Source organism: Gouania willdenowi, chromosome 9, assembly GCF_900634775.1.
Source record: "Gouania willdenowi chromosome 9, fGouWil2.1, whole genome shotgun sequence".
In the NCBI taxonomy this organism is placed as follows: Eukaryota; Metazoa; Chordata; class Actinopteri; order Blenniiformes; family Gobiesocidae; genus Gouania; species Gouania willdenowi.
Window position 1 is genome coordinate 19,924,902 of NC_041052.1, and position 21,550 is coordinate 19,946,451.

At 38.0% G+C, this 21,550-nt stretch overlaps 1 protein-coding gene across 4 annotated transcripts in view; it reads right to left on the reverse strand.

The window, feature by feature from the left end:
* kiaa0825 (KIAA0825 ortholog) overlaps positions 1-21,550 on the reverse strand; it is a 148,224-nt gene that overhangs the window by 29,466 nt on the left and 97,208 nt on the right. Inside the window, exon 24 of one of the 4 annotated variants that reach the window (XM_028457057.1) lies at positions 9,859-10,058. The exons of 2 other annotated variants lie outside the window; for them this stretch is intronic. In XM_028457057.1, the coding sequence (XP_028312858.1) occupies positions 10,055-10,058 (4 nt within the window). In that variant the 3' untranslated portion in view covers positions 9,859-10,054. Of the gene's footprint in view, positions 1-9,858; positions 10,064-21,550 lie in introns of those variants that run through there. One more of the 4 variants, XM_028457056.1, reaches the window with a different exon arrangement.

Genomic DNA, 21,550 nt, shown 5'->3' on the forward strand with positions numbered 1-21,550 from the left:
ATGTTTGAAAATGTCAACATCCAAGATAAATGTTGTTAGTACTGTATCTTGGGCTGTGGATGCTCCTGTGTGAAATGTTTGATAAATAAAGCTACACAAAAAGCTGTAACATACCCAAAGCTGTGTAGTTAACAACTTGGTCAACAAGCATGCCCTTTTTACAGCATTAAAAAGCAGGAAATCAAGTTTTTTTAATATATATATATATATACAAAAAAATTTAAATGTTACACCTACTGCTACTTACGTTCACAGTCTGTGGGTTTATGTGAAGCTTGGAAAAACAAAATAATTGACTTGGTCCGATAGTAACTGTATTTTTAAATGCATGTAAACTGGTTAGCGTCTAAATTGACATGAATGGGCAAAAAACAAGGAAAAAACATTTTCATCCCTTGTTATCAATTGTAATGGTGTAATTGATGATTCATTACAATTATGACATCACTACAATTGTAACTGTAATTGAAAACCACTGCTGCTGTTGTAATCATAATTTAATTGCAATTTAGTTCAGATAATTGCCTTTGTAATTGTAATTGGCATTAAAATTACATAAAAACTACAATTTCATTAAAATGCAAAATGGGGTAACCATGTTACAGTTCTATGGCGTACACATATGTAGATAATAATTATTGTAATATGTTTTAAATAAGTTCCGTCTACATTTCAGTTCTCTTGAGCATCATTTTGTCTTTTTTTTAATATATTGAATTTGAGACAAAGAAAAAAAGGCTCAGATGCTTGCAACAAAGACATTAATACCAATATTTTTAATTGATTAGGTAACCAACAGATGAGAAACAAATTAGATGATAATATTTTTTTGTGTATTTTACAGCTGATTTAAGACATGGGTCAAACTGACCCGTTATCATAGGAGATCAGTAATTGGGATTAATTGAACTTGAACTTTAGCAATTGGGAATGTAATTGAGGTTTAGTGGAAAGTAATTCTAATTTGAACTGTAATTGGAAAAACTGCTGGTCACCGTAATCATAATTTAGATGTAGTCTCACATGGATAATTGAAGATGTAATTGTAATTGAAAAATGTAGAAGACCCCAACCCTGGTTGTTATCTTATGTTTCGGGTCAACTGGAACTACGTCAATATACACTGTTTGGTAAAGAATACAGCGCCACTTATGGCGGTGGAGTCAAACGGAGCTTGCTCTATAGCTGTGTGCATGTAAACGTACTGACTATCACATATGATATAGCATGACATAAGTGCAAGCATGCTGTGAATCTGTGTGTGCACTTCCTTGCATGTTTCAAAGTGCGAGCAGGCTGTAGACAGTGGCCACTGGGAAATCAAGGAGCACTTTGTCATGCATCCTTAAATGTGTGACACTGTGTCTCGTGAGACGGCGCCTGATTGGTCTACGAGGCATCAAAGAATGACGGGTGAGTGATGGCCTCGAGGGGATGTTGTGTGTGTGTGTGTGTGTGTGTGTGTGTGTGTGTGTGTGTGTGTGTGTGTTGGCTGGGGTTAGAGACACAGGACAGCACTGTGATATGTCTGGGTGGCACCCTGTCAAAGCCAGCTGGCAACGTGTCGTAATGCTGCCATCAGGGAGCCATACGGACATCTAGTCTCCATTTTCAGGTTCTTCATGCAAGCTTCGCTCAAAGAAAAAGAAAATCAACGTAGTCAGTTTGCAGCCACCATAAACCGCACATGAAGTAAATGGTCAGGTTTTAACACACCTGTAAACAATGAGCGCAAATTGTTCACATTTGTGTTAATAATAATAGAACTGTTTGGTTCGATGGTTGAGGTTATTTACTTGTGGGCTCACAAAGGAAAATAACATTTTAAGATTTAAAGGATGAATATTGACATTGCTCTGATTAACAAAAAAATGAATGACCTTAAATGAACCAACAACATCAAATCCAAGATTTAAAATAATAATAATAATAATAATAATAATAATAATAACAATAATAATAATAATAATAATAATAATAATTCCTTAATGGGGCGACCGTGGCTTAGTAGTAAAGTGGGTCGTCCAATTCCCAAAGGGTTGGGGGTTCGAATCCCGCTCGAGCCGAGTCATTGTCGTTGTGTCCTTGGGCAAGGCACTTTACTTACATTGCTTAGTATGAATGTGGTGTGTGTGTGAGTGAGTGTTGGTGGTGGTCGGAGGGAAAGGTTGGCGCATTATTGCTTCCGTCTGCCCCAGGGTAGCTGTGGCTACAATAGTAGCTTACCTCCACTGTGTGTGGAGTGAAAGAATAATGCACATCAATGTAAAGTGCTTTGAGTGTCCATGATAAAGCCCTATATAAAATCCAATGCATAATTACTATTACATTTCTAGGTCGTTTTGAATTTATTAAAGGTAAAGTATGTTTCTGACTAAATCTGCTTCCCTGCAAAGTGTACTTAATGCTCTTGGATTCTCAAAGTATGTGGTACATGCTCCTAGTGGACTGTAAAGGCACTGCATATACCATTTATAGAACTTGCAGAATAATGCGAGACAAGCTAACTATAACTTAGTTAGTTAGTGAGTGCTCGAACTTAACTATAACTGTTCATATGAAATCCTATGAAACATGCATCATTTTTACCTTAACCTAAGATTTTTATCTTAAATATAATTTAGCCTAAACTAAAAGATGTCTATCTCATCCATGAGGAGTTTCATTCTTTATACCCACAATAATGAATACTCTAATAAATTACCACATTTATTACATGATGTGATTTCCTCTTTCTGAAACAAAATCTGAAAAAGGCCAGTATTCATGTGAAATATAACATGATGACTGAGGGCTTTGTTGCTAGCATCTTCTCTTTAACGTAAACACTCATTACAAGACGTTATTAGTACAATTAAGTCAGCGTGTATTCTTCATTCAAATTCAGTCACAGGGAATATAATTTCATCCATTCATGCAAAACAGAAAAAGGACAATGACAGCTAACAAAACGAAAATACAGCAAAATGGCTCAGACAGATTTGTTAAAGGTATTATATAGGATAATAAAATGACACCTCGACCTCACTGTTGAAAAACATATATAGTATTATATTTGATAATATAAAAAGAACTGCAGAACCACCAATTCATAGGAATCATGTGAATAAGGTATTATAATCAGAATCAGAAATACTTTATTTATCACAGGGGGAAATTACTTGTTACAGAGGCTCAAGAAATTACAAATAAAAAGAATACACACTAAACAGAAAGAAAGCAAGAAAAACATACATAATTAAGTAAAAGACTGTTATTTAAATAAGGATTAAATACAAGTGTATACATTACAGTAGAAAAAAAAGTTACAAATAAAAATAATACATACTAAACAGAGAAAGAAAGAAAGAAAGAAAGAAAGAAAGAAAGAAAGAAAGAAAGAAAGACATAATTAAGTAAAATACTTATTTAAATAAGGATTAAATAGAAGTGCACACATCACAGTAGAAAAATGTAGGTCATGTAAAGTAACCTTTATAAATGATTTAAAGACAATCAATTACATAAATGTTTTTATGATTATATAATAATATTTGAAAAAAATATGATTTTTGGACAAATATTGTACTTGCAAGTTTTAAAAAAAAGACATTTCGAAAATTTAATTCAATTTTCGGTTCTTTATTAGTAGTTTTGTTTAGTCTAATTCAATTTAGACATTTCATTTTCTTAATCTGAACATTTTTTGACCTGAAAAAGTTTAAGAACCACGACAAAACATTCCCCCCAATATCTCAAATCCAGCAATTGCATTACTTACATACTTACTACCAATTGATAAGCCAGTAAAGCAAAGCAAACGATGCCTTGTCAGTCTAACTTTGTGATTTTGAAATATCTGTTGAGTTGTGTTCCCATCAGCAGATAAGGACTGGCATAGAGTGAGAGAGCCTGCTAAACTTCAAGTCCCATGTTTCAGTTTTTTGATGGATGATGCCACCTCTTACTACCAGAGAGGTGGAGAGAGGGGGAGAGTGAAAGAGAAGGAGGATTTACGCTGGCACCGCATTTCTGTTCAATTAATAGATTGCCAGTGTGTTGCGCATTTTGCATGACAAAGGAGGGTAATATTAAACTGCCATTTGTAATGAAAATGCACTTTGCAAATTAAAAAGTGCCGAAACCCAATTTTTCCAACCTCTTTAGGAAATAAACAGTCCTTAACCAATTAAAGTGCATTGTAATAATTCTGTGATTTATTGCAGGTTGTTTAACTTTCAAAACTCAGCTAACCTATATTAAGGTCACAATCCATCATGTCTTGCATGGAGTGGTGTGGAGTAATGGCTGTTGTATTAGCTGCTTTTGATGATAGTATGAAAGAAGTATTAGCACTTGTCAACAAAACTGCTTACAACATAACATTAGCATGCATGAGCTGTGTCGCCTATTCATTATGTTGGCAGCTCCACACGCGTGGTTAGTGCCGTGTACAACATTTTGCCAGGCCGTGAGCACATGTACAATGTTTGATTTTGAGATAGAGTGGAAACATTCATGGGGCACGATCCAGTTGCAATGCAAACAGACAATATGGAGAGATGAAACAATCTCCATGTCACACGAGAGGGAGAAACAGTGAGGCTGAACAGCAGCGAGGAAAGATAAACATTCGGCCTTCTTCAATTGTCTAGATTACCTTTGGTTAAGCCTCAGTTAAACACCAGTTACTGTGTTACAGGAACAAAGGCAATAATAAAATGAATGACTGAACTGGAGGAAATAAAGAGCATTCATTTCCTATGAAAAAGCTGAAAGTGAAGCTGGGTTTCCGTTACAGATTTTCGCAAAATAAAAGCAATATTTCTAAATGTCTAAAGTATCTTTGAACAAGTTTCCATTAACTCATTCAGTGCCAGCCATTTTCAAAATTTCTACCCACTCAGTGCCAGCCGTTTTAGAGCATTTTGACTGATTTTTAAAGACCCACAGAATTCTTTCGACTATGACAATCTGAATTCTAATTAGATTTTGAAAGATTAAAGTCACTCATTTCATCAGGAAAAAGAAATTTGTTTCTAGCTTGTTTCGTTCTTCCGTAATCAGCAGTTGAACACAGGCAAGTTTCACACAAACTGCCAGTTTGTGACAAAAAAATGAGAAAAATGGCTTTTTCTGAAAAAAACCTATTAGTGACTTTGAAGCAATTTTTTTTTTGCTTTAGGGACACCTCAACATTGGTTTACTACTATAAAACTACAAAAACAACACTGAGACCGGGCTTTTTGATGGCAACATTAATATTATTTTGTTATCTATGTTAGAGTTGAATGGATTTCTTAATGTATTTTGGCCTTCCTCCAAGTCTCTCCCCCCGACATTCTCCCCACACGCAACTTCCTTCTCATCCCGGACATGCCGAGTGTCAGCGCTTGCCCTGTTTTTTTTTTTAACGTTTTCTCTCACCACTGCGACACTCTTAATAGTCCAGTTAGTTCTACACATGCTCTGGTCGAGTGTGTGCTGCTGTGAGCTGGTGGGAACTTCAGCATCAACTCTCGTATTGCCATTTTCTGTCTCGTAAACTCCTTTCCTCTCCCTCTGAGCTCTGCTCATCATAGGTGATCTCTCATCCAAAGGTGCTCTGCTGCCACTTACATGGCACCAGTTGGTCACTACATCATGGTACAAGTTAGATATTCACAGCTTCGTCACACTATCTCCTAGCAACCCCAGCTGAAAAACACAATTCACGTCTATAGACGTCAATGGCACTCAATGAGTTAAAGACTGTTTGGGCAAGAACCTCGCGACTCCCGTGAAATCTCATCCTGTGAGACTTTGCCGCAGGAAGACCAACACTTCAAACCTCCCTATAACACTCTGCATGCCATTGTTGTTTCACGTCTAATAAAGCAGTTTGTATATGATAAGTATAATGCTGAGAAATGTCCCGTCACCTCTTCTGTCTACACGTACCGCGCCATCTTTTCTCGGAGAGAAGTGGTCATGTGACCAGATACATCACGTTCTGTGATGTGTTTTTGCTGAAAAATGTTTCCATAGCGCTAAACACATTTCAATATCAAAACATCTGAAATTCCTCCTCATGAAAGCGTAACAACTTTTTAGCGATATTTGAGTGTTTTTCCAAAATTCAGGTGTTTCTAGGCTGATGACTGAAAAGAAATTAAATAGAACTATAAAAGAAATGAAAAAATAGACGCAAATAAACTAAGCTGTGAGGATAACATTCAGATGGCGGTTGAGGCAGACAGGGAACGCAGAGAGAGAACACTTTAACTTAAATAGTACCGATTTGAAAGACAAAAAGATAGACATGATGAAGGGGTTGAGAGTGGGATGTGCAGTGGAACACTGAGAGAGTAGAAACAGATGTAAACACACAGTCTAAGAGTTACAGCTGAAGGGCACGCCGGGGTACTATCCAGAGAGATAAAGATGCAGAGATGCAGGGCGGTGTGACATGGTGACATTTGCCTCCACAAATGGGCTCTTTGGCTTTAGCCGCACAGTCTGGTGCGATGCCCCCCGACTGTGAGCCAAGAATGCACTTAGCTCAACAAGAGCAAATGAATGGCCCTGTTTTGACTTCTATCATTGCACTCCTTCTGCCTGATAACTAGTGGTGGGCAGAGTGGGTCTTTGTTATAGCACAGGCTTCTCTGCATGTTTAAACACCCCTGCACTCTGGTCTAATTAGTATATAAATCAGCACTGGGATAACATGTAGAATTACTTCTCATCCATAAACTCTTGTTCTAATTCATTTGGCTTGTTGTAATGGGAGGTAAACATACTTCAAGTTAAAAATCAACAGAGATAAGAACAAACAGCCATATTAATAACAATAATACAAAACGATCACATTTTAAACTGGGAGTTGCTGTTTTGTATGTTAAGACACACTAGAGTTGGCAGACCCACGGAGTACCTCTGAAGATAAACGTCATTATTCATCCAGCATAAGCTGTGCAGGCACCTGACAGAGCCACAAACATGTCAACAACAGGCCATTTAGCAGCCAAAGCCATCACGTCAACAGCCTGATAGAGCTAATTGCAACTGCCAAGATTCTCATATCCTAGGGCAGCACAGATGAACATAAGGCATGGATTATTTATTTCTTGCCTGCAAGTCTGATTCAGACACATGTGATCATCGCTTGAAGGTGTGAGGTGGAAATAAATAGTTTTAATTGTCAATTATTAAAAGTTCTTTGGCATGTTTGAAATGTTCTTCTCCTCCAACTTGTCCGCACTGAACTATGGTTTAATCAGTAATGTAGATTATTGGTATGAAGTGTTTAAAACAATGGCATTCACATTCAGTGAAGTTGCCATTTTTAGAGAGGTCAAGCAGAAAACACCCTGATCCAGCCTCTAACACTGATATCTGCTTTAAAACACGATAATTACAACCTTCACACACTGTCTGATCACCCACTCCTTCAACCCAGACTGCTTGTAATGATATTCAAATCTCCCTCGCTCTCCCACTCTTTCTCTCTTCAGCTCCCAAATGATTATTCATGTGCGTTTAACTCTCAAACAGCCCCTCATTAACTGTGGCACGCTGGGCCATACGTTGGGCCAAATTACGCAGCTCTGACATACACAAACCAGCAGGGGGGGAAGGGTGGGAGGGAGCAGAGTTGTTGGGATGAAAGGCCTGCCTCTTTAGTTAGACCTCTCAAACCATAGATAATGGCTGCCAACGTGTCTGTATGGTCTTTTTAGAGCAATCAGCACTTTCACTTTCAGAAAAGTGGGGGTATAGGTGGGGTAGTGCATCAGGAGGCAAAGGAAAATAACTAGATGGGGGGTGATGCAGTAAACACTGAGTCAGGATTGGACCCTTACCATCAAACAGGGTAAAAGGCGGGAAGGAAATGGGGGATGATCAGATTAGAAGTAAAATTGATTTGTGAATCAGGTATATTGTACTTTCAATTCATTATGTGAAGACAGACTACTTGTCTAGAGAAGTATTTATTTTAAGAAAGACTTGCAGATCCATTATTAGAGTGTGGATTTCCTCAAGAAAAGACATATTGGAGTCAATTTGATTATATTTGGATGAAACTTCACAGATGCCTTTGGTGAAGTAACAAAACTATGAGATCAGGATGAAGTTATTTTACTGAAATGTGATCTAGTTCAACTATATATATATATATATATATATATATATATATATATATATATATATATATATATATATATATCTGCGCTGTCTTTGGGGTCACCACAAAAAAGGTTGGGAACCACTGCTCTAAATACTAGTTTTTTTTCCTACTTATTTACAAAACATATTCTTTAAAATGTGTGTGTTATCACTCACATTCGTTCATTCAGCTCTATAGTTGTTTTTAAATAGTTTTCTAAGCAAAATGTTGTAGTCGGACAAGGCAAGATAAGGATAATGTATTTGTATAGCGCATTTCATACACAAGGCAACGCAATGTGCTTTACATGATCAAAAAGTGAACAGAAAACTTTCAACAGCTTAAAATCTGTAAGTGCATCATTTAAAATCATCAACAAACACATTACATCAACAACAAAACAAAACAAAAAAAAACACAAAAAAAAGGGTGTATTTGAGCCAAAAAAACCAGTAACTCTACGATTTGCAATCTCACTCTTACTCCACCATTCCATTCACAAAGTTTAATACTCTCAATGAATCTGAGAACTTTACAAACCTACTTCATACATTCACTGTGATCACCCTCCTTAACCTGCTGTGATGCCAGAAACTACAAGAGGTATCCGTCTTTCATGTCATTTACAACACCTATTACCATATTTCTACTTCATAGAAGCACAGATTCTTTTAGAATGAACTCAGTAAACAGGAAAAAATATGATGCTTTAAAACTAATGGGTATGCTGGGACTATGAGGAGATCAAGTGAAAAGAAAGTGTCCATGTGAAATTCACTATACATTAAAAGGTTCATTTCCCAATAATGGCGAAAATAAATCCATCTTTTGCAAAATGGTGGATCGTTCCACTGTTCGAAACATACATGGGTCTTTCTATATTATTTTAACCGTATTTTAGAAGAAGAAAAAAAAATATGAATGTAAGATTTTTTCTCCCCTAATAATAAAGTAGAATTTTACATATTGCTGTGGGCCAGACAAATCCTGCTGGCCGTAGTTTTCACCTGCTCTGGAGTTAAATTACTTAAGTCTGTAAAGTATATAAAACTATTATCGAGCCATTGCAATTTTGCTCTTGATGATCTAATAGATGATTATAAATTTCATTTACAAAGGTGCCCCAGAAAAGAGATAATTAGCTGTTATTCCTCTCATCTGTCAGTCGTAATGATGCTATAACTATTTATTCCTTTGATACTGAAGTAAATATAAAAGTTTTGTATCGGAATGTAACCATAGCAACAAGGTGCAGCCTATAAACTTAAATGTCATCTAACAAACCCTTAAACATATACTGTAATTCACTTACAAAGCCAATCACAGACTACTAAAGATGCTGAAGCTGCTTTTAGTGCATAAACACGTCCATCAAGGAGTTCTAAATCGGACAGGAATTACTGTAAGAGTCTGCTGACACACCGTAATGACACTGAGCATATGAGGACAAGTTTTGGATGACATAGACCGTCAATAAACTCTACATAGCCATTACAAATCAGACTTTATTGAAGTGCAGGCTGCAAATCACTCATCATTGCCTTTCCTTGCATGTCGCTGGGCAATCAAATCAAAATGCCCCCTAATTTGACAGTTGCTATGAAAGTGACCTCTACATAATAGGAATAACTACCCTTTATTTGCAAAGAAGAATTGAGACTAATTCCACATAGCTTGTCACATCTGACGTTGGGTCTTCAGGTTTTGGGGCGGGGGGGAAGTGCTGGTGCCATATGCTCGGTTTATGACAGCTACATAACAGCAGTGTGACAACACAGAAGTGTATACTCCCTTATGGGGTGGTGAGGGGCAGGGTGTGTGCATGTGTGAGCACCACAGATGTTGCAGTCGGAGGTCTGGTGCAGATGGCTCGGGGCATATTTGCCAGTGATCTCTTTCCAGTGAGAACAGCACCTTCACACATAGCTACCTTTTCTTAGAGGATGGAAAGTGACATAATGCACAGATATTAGTGAGACTCAGCGACTATTGGGTTAAATGAAGTAAATCAACAAAATGACCATCCACTAAGTGCATGCTTAGATGGGCATCTATCCCACACTGAATGATCAGATGCTGCCTCAGCTTGCCCATGAATATAATGCAGGTGAATCAAAGCATTTCTCATATAGAGACAGTTTACAGCAGAGTACTGATGTATCTGACTCAAGTAGAAGTACTGTTACTTGATTTAAATTGTACTCAAGTACAAGTACAAGTAATTCATGAATAAAATACTCAAGTACAAGTAAAAAGTAGCTCAATTAAATAGTACTTAAAGTAAAAGTTACCAGTTACTTTCACCCCCACGTTTATTTTTAGTTGTAAATTTTGCCACGGTTCCCTTGCGTACAGTACAAACTTAAAAAGGAAGAGACCAAATCTTGCACATTTGGAAGTTAACTTATTTTCCACAAAGGCATCTGTATAAAATATTTTTTTTTTCAAAATGTATAATTATTTTCAAAAAATAACACCAATTAATTCAATTAAAAATAAAATACATTCTCAGGCTTTAAGTATAGATACATTTATGAACTCTAAAACTGAGAACATGACCTATATTCAATGCAGTTTTGGCACGGTGCATTACTTTAAATCTGATTGGTCGGCTATGATGTGATGCATTAGATTGTTGTCTAGTCATTTAATTTTGTTGTAGTTTCACAATGTCCGTTGATCATTTGAAAAGAAAAAATAATTTACTCAGTAACGTTTAGGTGTAGAAATGCAAAAAATTACTAAACATCTTTTAGAATGTACTTAAGTACAAGTAAAATGACTGATTTAGAAATATACTCAAAAAAGTACCCATAAAAGCTACTTAATTACAGAAACGTGAGTACTTGTAATCGATTACTTTGACCTCCGGTTTCCTGTACTCACTGAGAAGAAGAAGAAGAAGAAGCCTACGAGTCAAAACCATGCTTGACCCTCTCAAGGACTAGTATTACAAATAAATATGGCTAAAATGTGGTTATTTGTACAATAAGCACATAGTCAGAAGAGAAGATGACAGTAATTTGATGCAAATAGACACAAATGTACATTTCAGATTTATTTGGTTTATTGATTTTTTTTTTATTAGTAGCTTTGTGGTTTAAAAATGTCATATTTCATCATCCCAAGGCTTAAAGTTTTTTTTGGCTATTTTTGTGAAACGTAGGTCATAAAAACAAAGACTCTGATGTATACTCTCCTATTTATTTTAATTCCAATTTATTAAATTGGTGTAATCCTTCTCAAACACTCACAATATGGTACGTTTAACATATTTGATGATATACTGTATTTGAAGGGCTGACTTAAAGCTCTATCATTGCATTTGGGCTTTTGGTATGGTCTTGGCAACCGGATTATGACAGTACATTTTGTGTCAGTTTTTTGTCACACATACACCCACACAAAACATAAAACAAACCTCACAAACAAGCCCAGCACAGCAACTGAACTTAAAACAAGTCAATTTAGTTTGACCTGAAATTCTAGTCGGTTATTTCTTTTTGAAATGTTAGATTTTGGTAATTCATTTTGAACTTAAATCAATTAAACTGTCTGAAAATGTATGATACTGTACAAATACAGAACAAAGCATTTCCACATGCCTCTTGTAAAGGATCATCTTTGAAAGGAAATAAATTGCCACTCTGTGTGACCTTGGTAGATAAATCCTCTTAAAACTAACTTTTCTCAACCTTAGAAAATTCTGGTTTGTGTTTCGTGTGTGTGTTTGTGTGTGTGTTTGCAAAAAACAATATTACCAAAACAAAAAGCTGACCACAGAGTCAGTGCAACGTTGCAGTGAACACACGCACACACGCACAGACACACACACACACACACACACACACACACAGTAGCTCACTGGGTAAAAGGGTACTCTGGGGGATAGAAGACCCTCAGGGGATTTGTCTTAGTGCAGAGTGCCACCTTGTTGTCAAGACTGCAATGACACATTTCTCACAAAGCTACTCGACAGACACTCACAGAGGAGAAATGTCATCTCAACCTGCACTGTAGCATCACTACTACACACAAACCTGACTCTTGCCATATCTATTAGGTTTGGGGTCTGACCAGAGGGGATGCACACACTGACAAAAAGTGAATGTGCCTTCAGGTAAAGCCCTGTTACCACAGAAACATCTGATTTCAGATTAAAACACCATACAGCGTAATCACTGTGGGGATCTTTCTTATTTGTCTGTTTGAATGGTGAGTTAATAAAACACTAAGTTGGTCATAATATGCTTTTTGTGTGTGTGTGTGTGTGTGTGTGTGTGTGTTGTATTTAAATGGATTTAAAATGTTGTGTTTTTATTTAGAATTGGGACTTTTGATAACCATGTCTTGTGCATTATTAAGTTTAAGAAAGGAAACTTGCAGAACATGTATTGAGCTCTTTTCAGAAAAATCTGTCCAACTGTGCATTAGAACTGATGCCAAAGTAACTCTAAGTGGCTACAGCATTATTAAGATCACTTATCCTAGATGTGGTGAACACATAAATTGATATAACTGACCGCCTTACATCCTTCATATAACATTATGAAGGTAGATGTGGTAGAAACGTGGTGCAGGGATAAGTGTGATTGGTTATGAGTTCAATAATGCCTTGGAGAGCAGAGAGCAGGCAACAAGGTCCTTTTTGTCATTTCCTCGTGGTACTTGATGGTTGAGAAAGTAATTAAATGAAGAAATAGGATAAAAGGGCACAAATGGAGGAGAAGTCAGGAAGGACTGAGGGCTGATTGTTCACTGGAGATCAGGCACCAGACTGTTTCCCTCTAGGAGCAGGCAGAGCGAAGGGGGAGGTAGCACATAGAAGCATTTGACCTCCCGCTTGCCCGACTTAGAAAACTCCCATATGTAAAATCAAACGCGCACCTACATACCATACTGTATATTCAACAGTTAAGCTTTTCCCTGGGTGTGGACAGAGACAACATGGCCGACAGAAGGCTGACACGTGAAAGTGAACCCTGAGGATGAGATCACTGTCCTTTCTGTTCGGCTGTAATCATAAAGGAAGCAACTTCCGTGTCACCAAATACACACATGCATAGTGTGCACACACCTGCAACACACACACATATAAACAGGCTGGCTAAGTCTCTGCGAGTATGCAATGAGTGTCTGCTGCATATGTGTCCCATGCATAAACAATGCACCCTAAGAGACAGTGGAGTGATACTATGGCCCTTAGCACAACTCCCATGAGCCCCACCATGACCAATGAGATTCACTCTCCAGCTCTGTCTCACTTCTACCGTCTCTCCGTTTTTTTTCCCTCTCAACAGTGAAATGAGTAGAAGGTGTGCAAGAAAATGTAAAACACACACACACACTGGAAAACACGTGAAGATACAAACAGAGCGTACAGTCGTAGAGAGAAAAAAAAAAGCTATAGCACAACGTTCACTGACATGATAGAAACAGCTGTGAGAAATTAGCTGTTAGACGATACCTGCTGGATGTGTACTAACAAGAGTGTGTGCAAGTGTGTGTGTGTGTGTAGCTGTGATTGTACCGTTTAATCATACAAGCCTGAGTCAGGAAAATAATATCTGATATAATCAGTTCACTTTATCACATACCTCTGGTTCTAATGGCTACTTCCTTCCCACCACAGTTTTTTGAGCTGGGCTCTAAACCAGTGTTTCTCAAATTGGGTAAGTGTACCCCTAGGTGTACGCAATGGCATTACAGCTGAAGATGACCGGAAATTATAAAAACTATAGAAATAAATCTATTCTGAAGGCACTGTGTTTTTCAACCAAATGGTCGTGACCGTATGTGGGGTTGTCTGGAATTTAAATGTTGTTGCCTGATATGTGTAATAATTGATAAAAAAAAAATGAAAAAATGACTGATTAAAAATATATTCTTTAAATCAAAAACAAAACACAATCCCAACTGTATTCTATACTTGTTACTAATGCCGGCTGCAATGTAACACATTAAAATAAACAAAAAAACTAAAAAAAAAATGATTTTTTTTTAATATCAAAATGGGGTCACAATCCAAAAAAGCTTGGGAACCACTATGCTAAATACTGTTTAATTACACTTATTTGTATTAATGATGTTTTTTAAAAATGTCACTATTACTGGTATTCTGAAGAAAATGCCGTAGTGAGACAAAGGGGGGTACTTGGATTCAGAAATAAGAGAAAAGGGGGTACTTGAGCCAAAAAAAATGTTTGAGAACCATGGCTCTAAACATCTGGTTGGTCTTTAATGGGGGAACAATTTTTCAATGCATTAGAGAACATGCTCAACTCTCACACCACTCTATTTTTCCAGGATAACATACAAAAGCATTAAAAGATAATAAAAACACAAAAGAGGGTGGGTAATGGTCATTTATAATGTGAATGAAGTCCTCATAAAATGAACACACATACCTTAACTGGCAAGTGTTGTCCTGGACGCACAGAAACACAAACACAAACTCAAACTGGATTTTCACCGTTTAGGTGAAATCAAATAAACAGATTTTGCTGTTCAAGCAACAACAACAAAAAAAAAAAACTAGTGTAGAAAAGACCCTGTTTGTTTGAGGACATTGTCTAGGAAATTAGAATTTTGGCTCACCACAGACACAATGATGGCAACCGAAAAAAGAAAATAAAACATCCAGGTAAATTAGAAAAATAAATTTTAGCATACAGCAGAGAAAGAGAAACCGTGAGAGCTGGCGATACAAAGAGGAAAGTACTCAGTATTATGAAGAAGATAATTGAGATATCCTACTCCTGACAAAATCTGTTATTTCACTGGTGCTGGGAAAAAAAAAAAAAACACATTGGTGGGGGTTGGGTGGTGGGATGGTGGTGGTGGTGGGGGGGGCAGTGAAAAGAGGGATGGGGAGAGAGAGGAGAAGGAGGAGAGAGAGAGAGAAAGAGTCTAGAGGGAGGTGACAGTGGTGTATGTGGCTGTGCTGTCTGTCTGACCTGATTGCAAATAAGCGCAGGAGCTCCACCGTGGCCCAGAAGCACTTCCTCATGCACACAACTTCCCTCTCTCTCTCCCACACACACACACACACACACACACACACACACACACAAAGCCTTTCCCTTTAATAAGACTGTCTAATGGTGGGAGTGCACACTCACACACACTCACACACACACACACACACACACACACACACACACACACACACACACACACACACACACACACACACACACACACACACACACACACACACACACACACACAAGTAAAAGTGTGTGCATGTGAATGTCTGTGCACATGCGTGGATATGTGTAACTGGTGGGGACATGGATGGGGAGGAGGAGAGTGGAAAGCGAAGAAGAGGGGCTGCTGTAGTGAGACAGCGAGGGAAAGGGGTGGGGGGGTGGGGTGGGGGGGAGACCGGGAAGGAGCTGGGGAGGGAGGGGGCAACGCTGGGTTTCCGAAATACATTTGCAATTTAAAACATGGTTTGGTATAATGAAAATGTAAAGCAGTGGTTTTATTTTATTCAGTGTGGCAGGTTCAGATTCCCAGAGAAGCTCCACTCGAGCAATCAGCCCATTAATAATTGAATTTTGTTCAGGAGCCGTGCGTGTTTGTGTATACCACTGGATAAGTGTGAGCATATGCGCGTGTACAGGGAACACACCGACGTGTGTTATTGAGCATGTTGGAGTGTGTGAGACTATAACCTCTCTTTTCTCTCCAGCTGCTGACCCTAATATGAAGCAGCCAATTAGAGATCTTTATATAATTGCTGAGCGACTCGTCCACGCTGCACACAGACACGCTCTGCCGACGCCTGGCACTGTAGCACCGGGGCACGGCCAAAACACACACACACACACGGACACACACTCACAAGTGTGCACTGTTGCAAAAATCTGTCCTGATAATTCCCAGAAGAATATGCATTGCTGCTACTGGTCAACCTCTACAGCAGGATCTAATATTAATTAGCTGTGATTTTAGCAATTCATGTGAAACCAACTCTTCCAAGAAATCTCTGGTTGTTGATCAATAGGCTTCCTTCTGACCTAACTCAATTAATCCTTCATTTTTTTTTTCCAAGACTTAAGCTTTCACTATTCCTTCTCTAAATGAGGTCTTCCCCTTCTCCCTGCAAGTCACTCTCCTTCATCAGATTTATCTCTTTCCCTCTCTCCACCTGCCAGAGAGTATCAGATCCATTGCAGAGGCTATGGCGGCCTCTTCACTCTCAGCACTCTACCACAACACATCATTACAGCTGACAGCAGGACTTCATAACGTACCAAAATATTCTACCACAAATACATACAAACAGCCATATGTATGTGTGTTAAATTGCTTTAACACACACGCGCACACAAAAAAACACAAATATAAAATATAAAGGTATGAATATATATATATATATGAAATATAAATGTATTTGGTATACATATATAAAGTATGAATCACTTGATCATTGCATTAAGGAAACATTAACTCTAAAGAGAGTCTATAATAGTTCAGCTTCCTGTCTAAATGTATCTTCAATATGCGTGTAGACTAGGTGAAGGTGGACATATGAGAACAAAACAGGGAGAAAGGTGACACTTTACTTGAAGTTTTATACATAAGGCCAAAATATGTCTTCAATGGCTTATAGCCTGTTATAATACCTTCAATAAATATATTTAAAATAAGGTTTTATACATAAATGCTGAAATTACACTGTCATTATTATGACATGACACCTGTCATTAGCATGACTAAGGTGTCATGAAGGCTGTCATTGGCCACAGTTACCTGATGTTTTTTTTTTTAATTTGGAATTAGTTATTCCAGGGAACATGAGCTGAGATTAGACCGTCGTGAGACAGGTTAGTTTTACCCTACTGATGATGTGTTGTTGCAATAGTAATCCTGCTCCTTTTGCATGTGTTGTTGCAAAAGGATTACTATTGCAGCAACACATCATCACTAGGGTAAAACTAACCTGTCTCACATGTGCGTTTAATAAGTCCATGTGTCCGTGTTCATTTCTACATGTTTATGCCTCCGCCCATCCACTCTTTTCATTAGATCCATGTCCTTTAAGGCTCTTATTATTATGATGTCGGCTCTTGTCCGGGCGGCCATGTTGGATTATGTAATCACCGAACGCGTCATCGCCGCAAGTCACGCATATGCAAAACGACCGGAATGAACTTAAAACGGCTTTAAGTGTTGTTAACTGTTTATAAGAAAGAGGAATTATCTAATTTGGACTTAAAAACGGAGTAAACCAGCCACCTTATTCAGAATAAAATTTAATTCAGAATGAAATTAGCATTAGGAATTAAGTGTTTACAAGGTCAGGTTAAAGAGGAATTAACTTTTATTCCGCTTTAAAGAGGAATTAAAGCTCCCATGTAAATGATGACACCTTTGGAGCTATGTTGGCATTTTTGGATTAGGTGAAGGCATCTATAGGGTTAGGGTAACGAAGGTTTAGGGTTAAGGTTAGGGTCCAGAGATAGGGTTAGGGGTTAGGGTAATGAAGGGTTAGGGTTAAAGTTAGGGTGCAGAGATAGGGTTAGGGGTTAGGGTAACGAAGGGTTAGGGTTAAAGTTAGGGTGCAGAGATAGGGTTAGGGGTTAGGGTAACGAAGGGTTAGGGTTAGCGTAATGAATGACACTTAATGACAGGCTTTATGACACCTTATTCATACTAATGACAGGTGTCATGTCATAATAATGACAGCGTAATGTCAGCATTTATGTATGAAACTTCATTTCGAATATATTAATTGAAGGTATTACAACAGGCTATAAGCCATTCAAGACATATTTCTGCTTTTTTTTCCTTTTTTTTTTTTACATGTACAGAAAAACGGACACGAACTTTGCTTTCGCTCAAAATACTTGTGTCCTTGTTGCAAAATAATAAACTAAACAATAATAATAAAAAATAAAAAAAACTTTTAGTTAAGTGTTACCCAGAGTCCACTAACTATAAAAACCACTGTTCTGATACCAACAGGAAGAAAATATGTTTTCATAGAATGTAAGGGGGAACTGTTTGTTTTAATGCAAGTGAAAAACACTTTACCTACTTTGACTAGCTAACCAAAAACACAGTCGGGCAACTGAAGGGTTAAGTTTGCATTAAGAGGCTATGTAAGGGTTAGTTAGATAATGATGAGGTTTGAGGTGCAGTGCCCCCCCCCCCTCCTCAACAAAAAAAGGTGCCCTCTTGCCTCCCCTCTGGTGCGATGACATAAGAGGATACAGGGGGAAACAAAACACACTAATCTTCTGGCTTCACGGGAAGCGACAATGCATCATTTACACAGCGGAGTTAACAGGAGTACACCAGGCTTCCTGATTTGCTCTGAGCGGCCTTGTTCTAGATAGAGATATTTAGACTGTCAGTATAAACTGCTTCTGTTTTCGTTTTGCATTTATTTCAATGCCAGACTCAGGGCATACATTTTTCATCACCTGCTAAGCTATGAATAAAAGATTAAAAAAAAGGAACTGAGAAGGGAGTGGAGGAGTGGGAGGGTGGGACATGGAGAGCTAAAGAGAAGAAAGAAAGAAAGAAAGAAAGAAAGAAAGAAAGAAAGAAAGAAAGAAAGAAAGAAAGAAAGAAAAACTCCAACAGATGTGGCTCATGTGGTGCACCTTTTAAGCACTGTGTGCATTGTGAGGTCTCCCACTCCCAATTCTTTTGGCCCCAACTACCCTTCTCCTCCAACAACCCACCCCAGATGCACTAGTGCTCCACCGTTACCTCTCGGTAGAGAGCAGTGACCATGGTGCAGGGTAAAGACGTTATAATGAGCGGGGAGGCAGAGGAGCATCTCACCTTGGCTTTTTATAGGATTACCTGTGAGGTGAACTCTCTACACGGTGGGAGGATTTATCATTACATCCCCTCTTTCTCTTTCCCTCCCACTCTCTCCCTCTCCCTCTCTCTCTGCCCTCAGCGGTCTTTGACAAGCAGGGTGAGAATGAGATGTCAAAGAGCAGCTGGAAAAATTCTCTGCAATACAGAGTTGGCAAGTTCAGGTGTGGGTTAAAGTATGGAGAGAACAAATGGAGGTATGGAGGAAGGGTTGAGCAATGTACAGATGATGAAAGGGTGCTGGCTTTCCTTCTCACAGTCCATCTCTCTCACTCTCTATAACTGTTGGGATGAGTTTATGGAGCTCTACGCGCTGCTTCACACGGCCTGTGACTGTTAAACTCATATCTCTCACACCATTACCTCCACTCCAACTAGCAGTCACACCTTGACAATGTGCCACTACTACTATTTCACTTGCATATTACATTGAAACCCACAGGTTTAGTCACAGGTAATTGGCATGCCATTTTCAGATCATGCACAAATGAAACTTTGGCTGTAGGTATTTAGATATTCATACAAACTTCCTTATAATTACAAGTAAACAGAATCACCTCTTACAAGATAAGAATTTTTATGTCTAGCCAGAATTAAATACTACTCTTTCTTTTTTATTTATTTAAAAATGCTCAGTGACATTTGTTCTGTCAGTATTTAACATTGTATGGAGAAGCATTTAAAAAAAAAAAAAAACATAAAACTTACTTTGAATTAAATCTTGCACAGCCACACTTGCTTTTAATTTATTTTAAATATACTTTAACATTCTTACACCTTTTTGTACAACATACAAAATGTATGTGTGTGTGTGTGTGTGTGTGTCTCATTGAGTGTTTATAAAAATGACGGTGGGGAAAGTAGATACAATATTGTGAGCACTATTGAAAGAAATTGCATTCAAGAATGTAATAAAAACATACACGGAACTACACACTTAAACCTATTAACCTCTTCGAAACAGGTTGCAGTCTAACAAGACGGGTAAGAGGATGCAGTGCAACAAAACACATGCCGTATTATGCCAAGGACAGTGTGTGTGTGTGTGTGTGTGTGTGTGGTATAGTAGATGTCTGGGTGCTCAAGTCAGCAGGGAGTAAGTGCAATCCACACTTAAGGTACCCGATCAAAATGACCACTTACATAGATGAGCAGGCACAGAGAACCTACTTAGCACAGCACAGTATCCCAATACTTGTACATCCATACATACATAAGCATTCAGTCACACCGCATGACCTTGTTTCAACGTAATCCAGGACTACCCTGAAATATATACGTTACATAAATGCAGAGGAAAAGTACATCCGCCTGCATGCAAGTTTCAAATCATGAATGCAAGCACATGTGTGCGCGATAGCTCACAAAAACACACATATTTCCTATAAATATACAGTATATAACCCCCATGAAGGAGTTGTGTATTAAGGCGAGCGGTGGAATTCATCTGTGGTTTGAGTAGAGGTAATATATCCCACACAAAGACCCCTGTTCCTCTTAGAGATTTGATATAATTATTGTGAGACCTGATGCTGGATGTCAGCCTTTGGCAATTGAACCAAAGTGTGAGATTGAGTTCATGCGAGTGCAGACGTTTGTTTTACTGCATTTTAGTGTTACAAAACCTAAAACTATGTTGGGAAAAAAATACAACGCTCTCCCAGGAACCCTAATGTGAATACGTTTATGAAATTGAGATGAAGAAATCAGATTTTCTTTCTAAGCGAGCCAGGCTTAAAAGCTGTTACAGCTGTACCAACTGTACTAAATAATTTATTGAAATTATAATGATAAAAAAAAAAAAAAAAAAACACCTGTTCACCCACGGTAAGTAAATGGCCATCCACAATGACATCATCATCACCATTAACACTTTCCTGGGCAGCCTTGGTATTAATACAAAAAAGCAAAATAAAAATCTAGACGAGAGCACTAGGCAGCGCACACCTCCGCCAAGCACAAAGTAAACCTCTTTGCCAGATAGTGGCAGTTATCTGGATCAGTGATCCTGATCATTGTACCATGCTCATTCTCAATTAAAAGGCTTTTAAGACATGTCTTTACCCATTTTAAAATACAGTAAGTCCAAATGTATGGGCACACCCATTATTTCAAAAAAATTGCGGTGAAATGCAGATCCGATCCGGATTAAACGTGGTGGGGTAATTGAGCAACCAACCTAACATCAAATTTTATTAAAGAGGGGGTATCATGTAAAAATCCCTTTTTCAAGCTTTATATCATGTTAGTGTGTCATTGGCCACACTTACATGGGAGCTTTAATTCCTCTTTAAAGTGGAATAAAAGTGAATTCCTCTTTAACCTGACCTTGTAAACACTTAATTCCTAATGCTAATTTAATTCCGAATTAAACTTAATTCTGAATTAGGTGGCTGGTTTATTCCATTATTCCATTTTTAATTCTGAATTAAATAATTCCTCTTTCTTGTAAACAGTTTACAACACCTAATTACGTTTTAAATTAATTCCAGTTGTTATGTGCGACTTGCGGCGATGACGCACAGGGTGACGACATAATCCAACATTGTGGCCAGAAATAGAGCCGAGATCATTTAATAA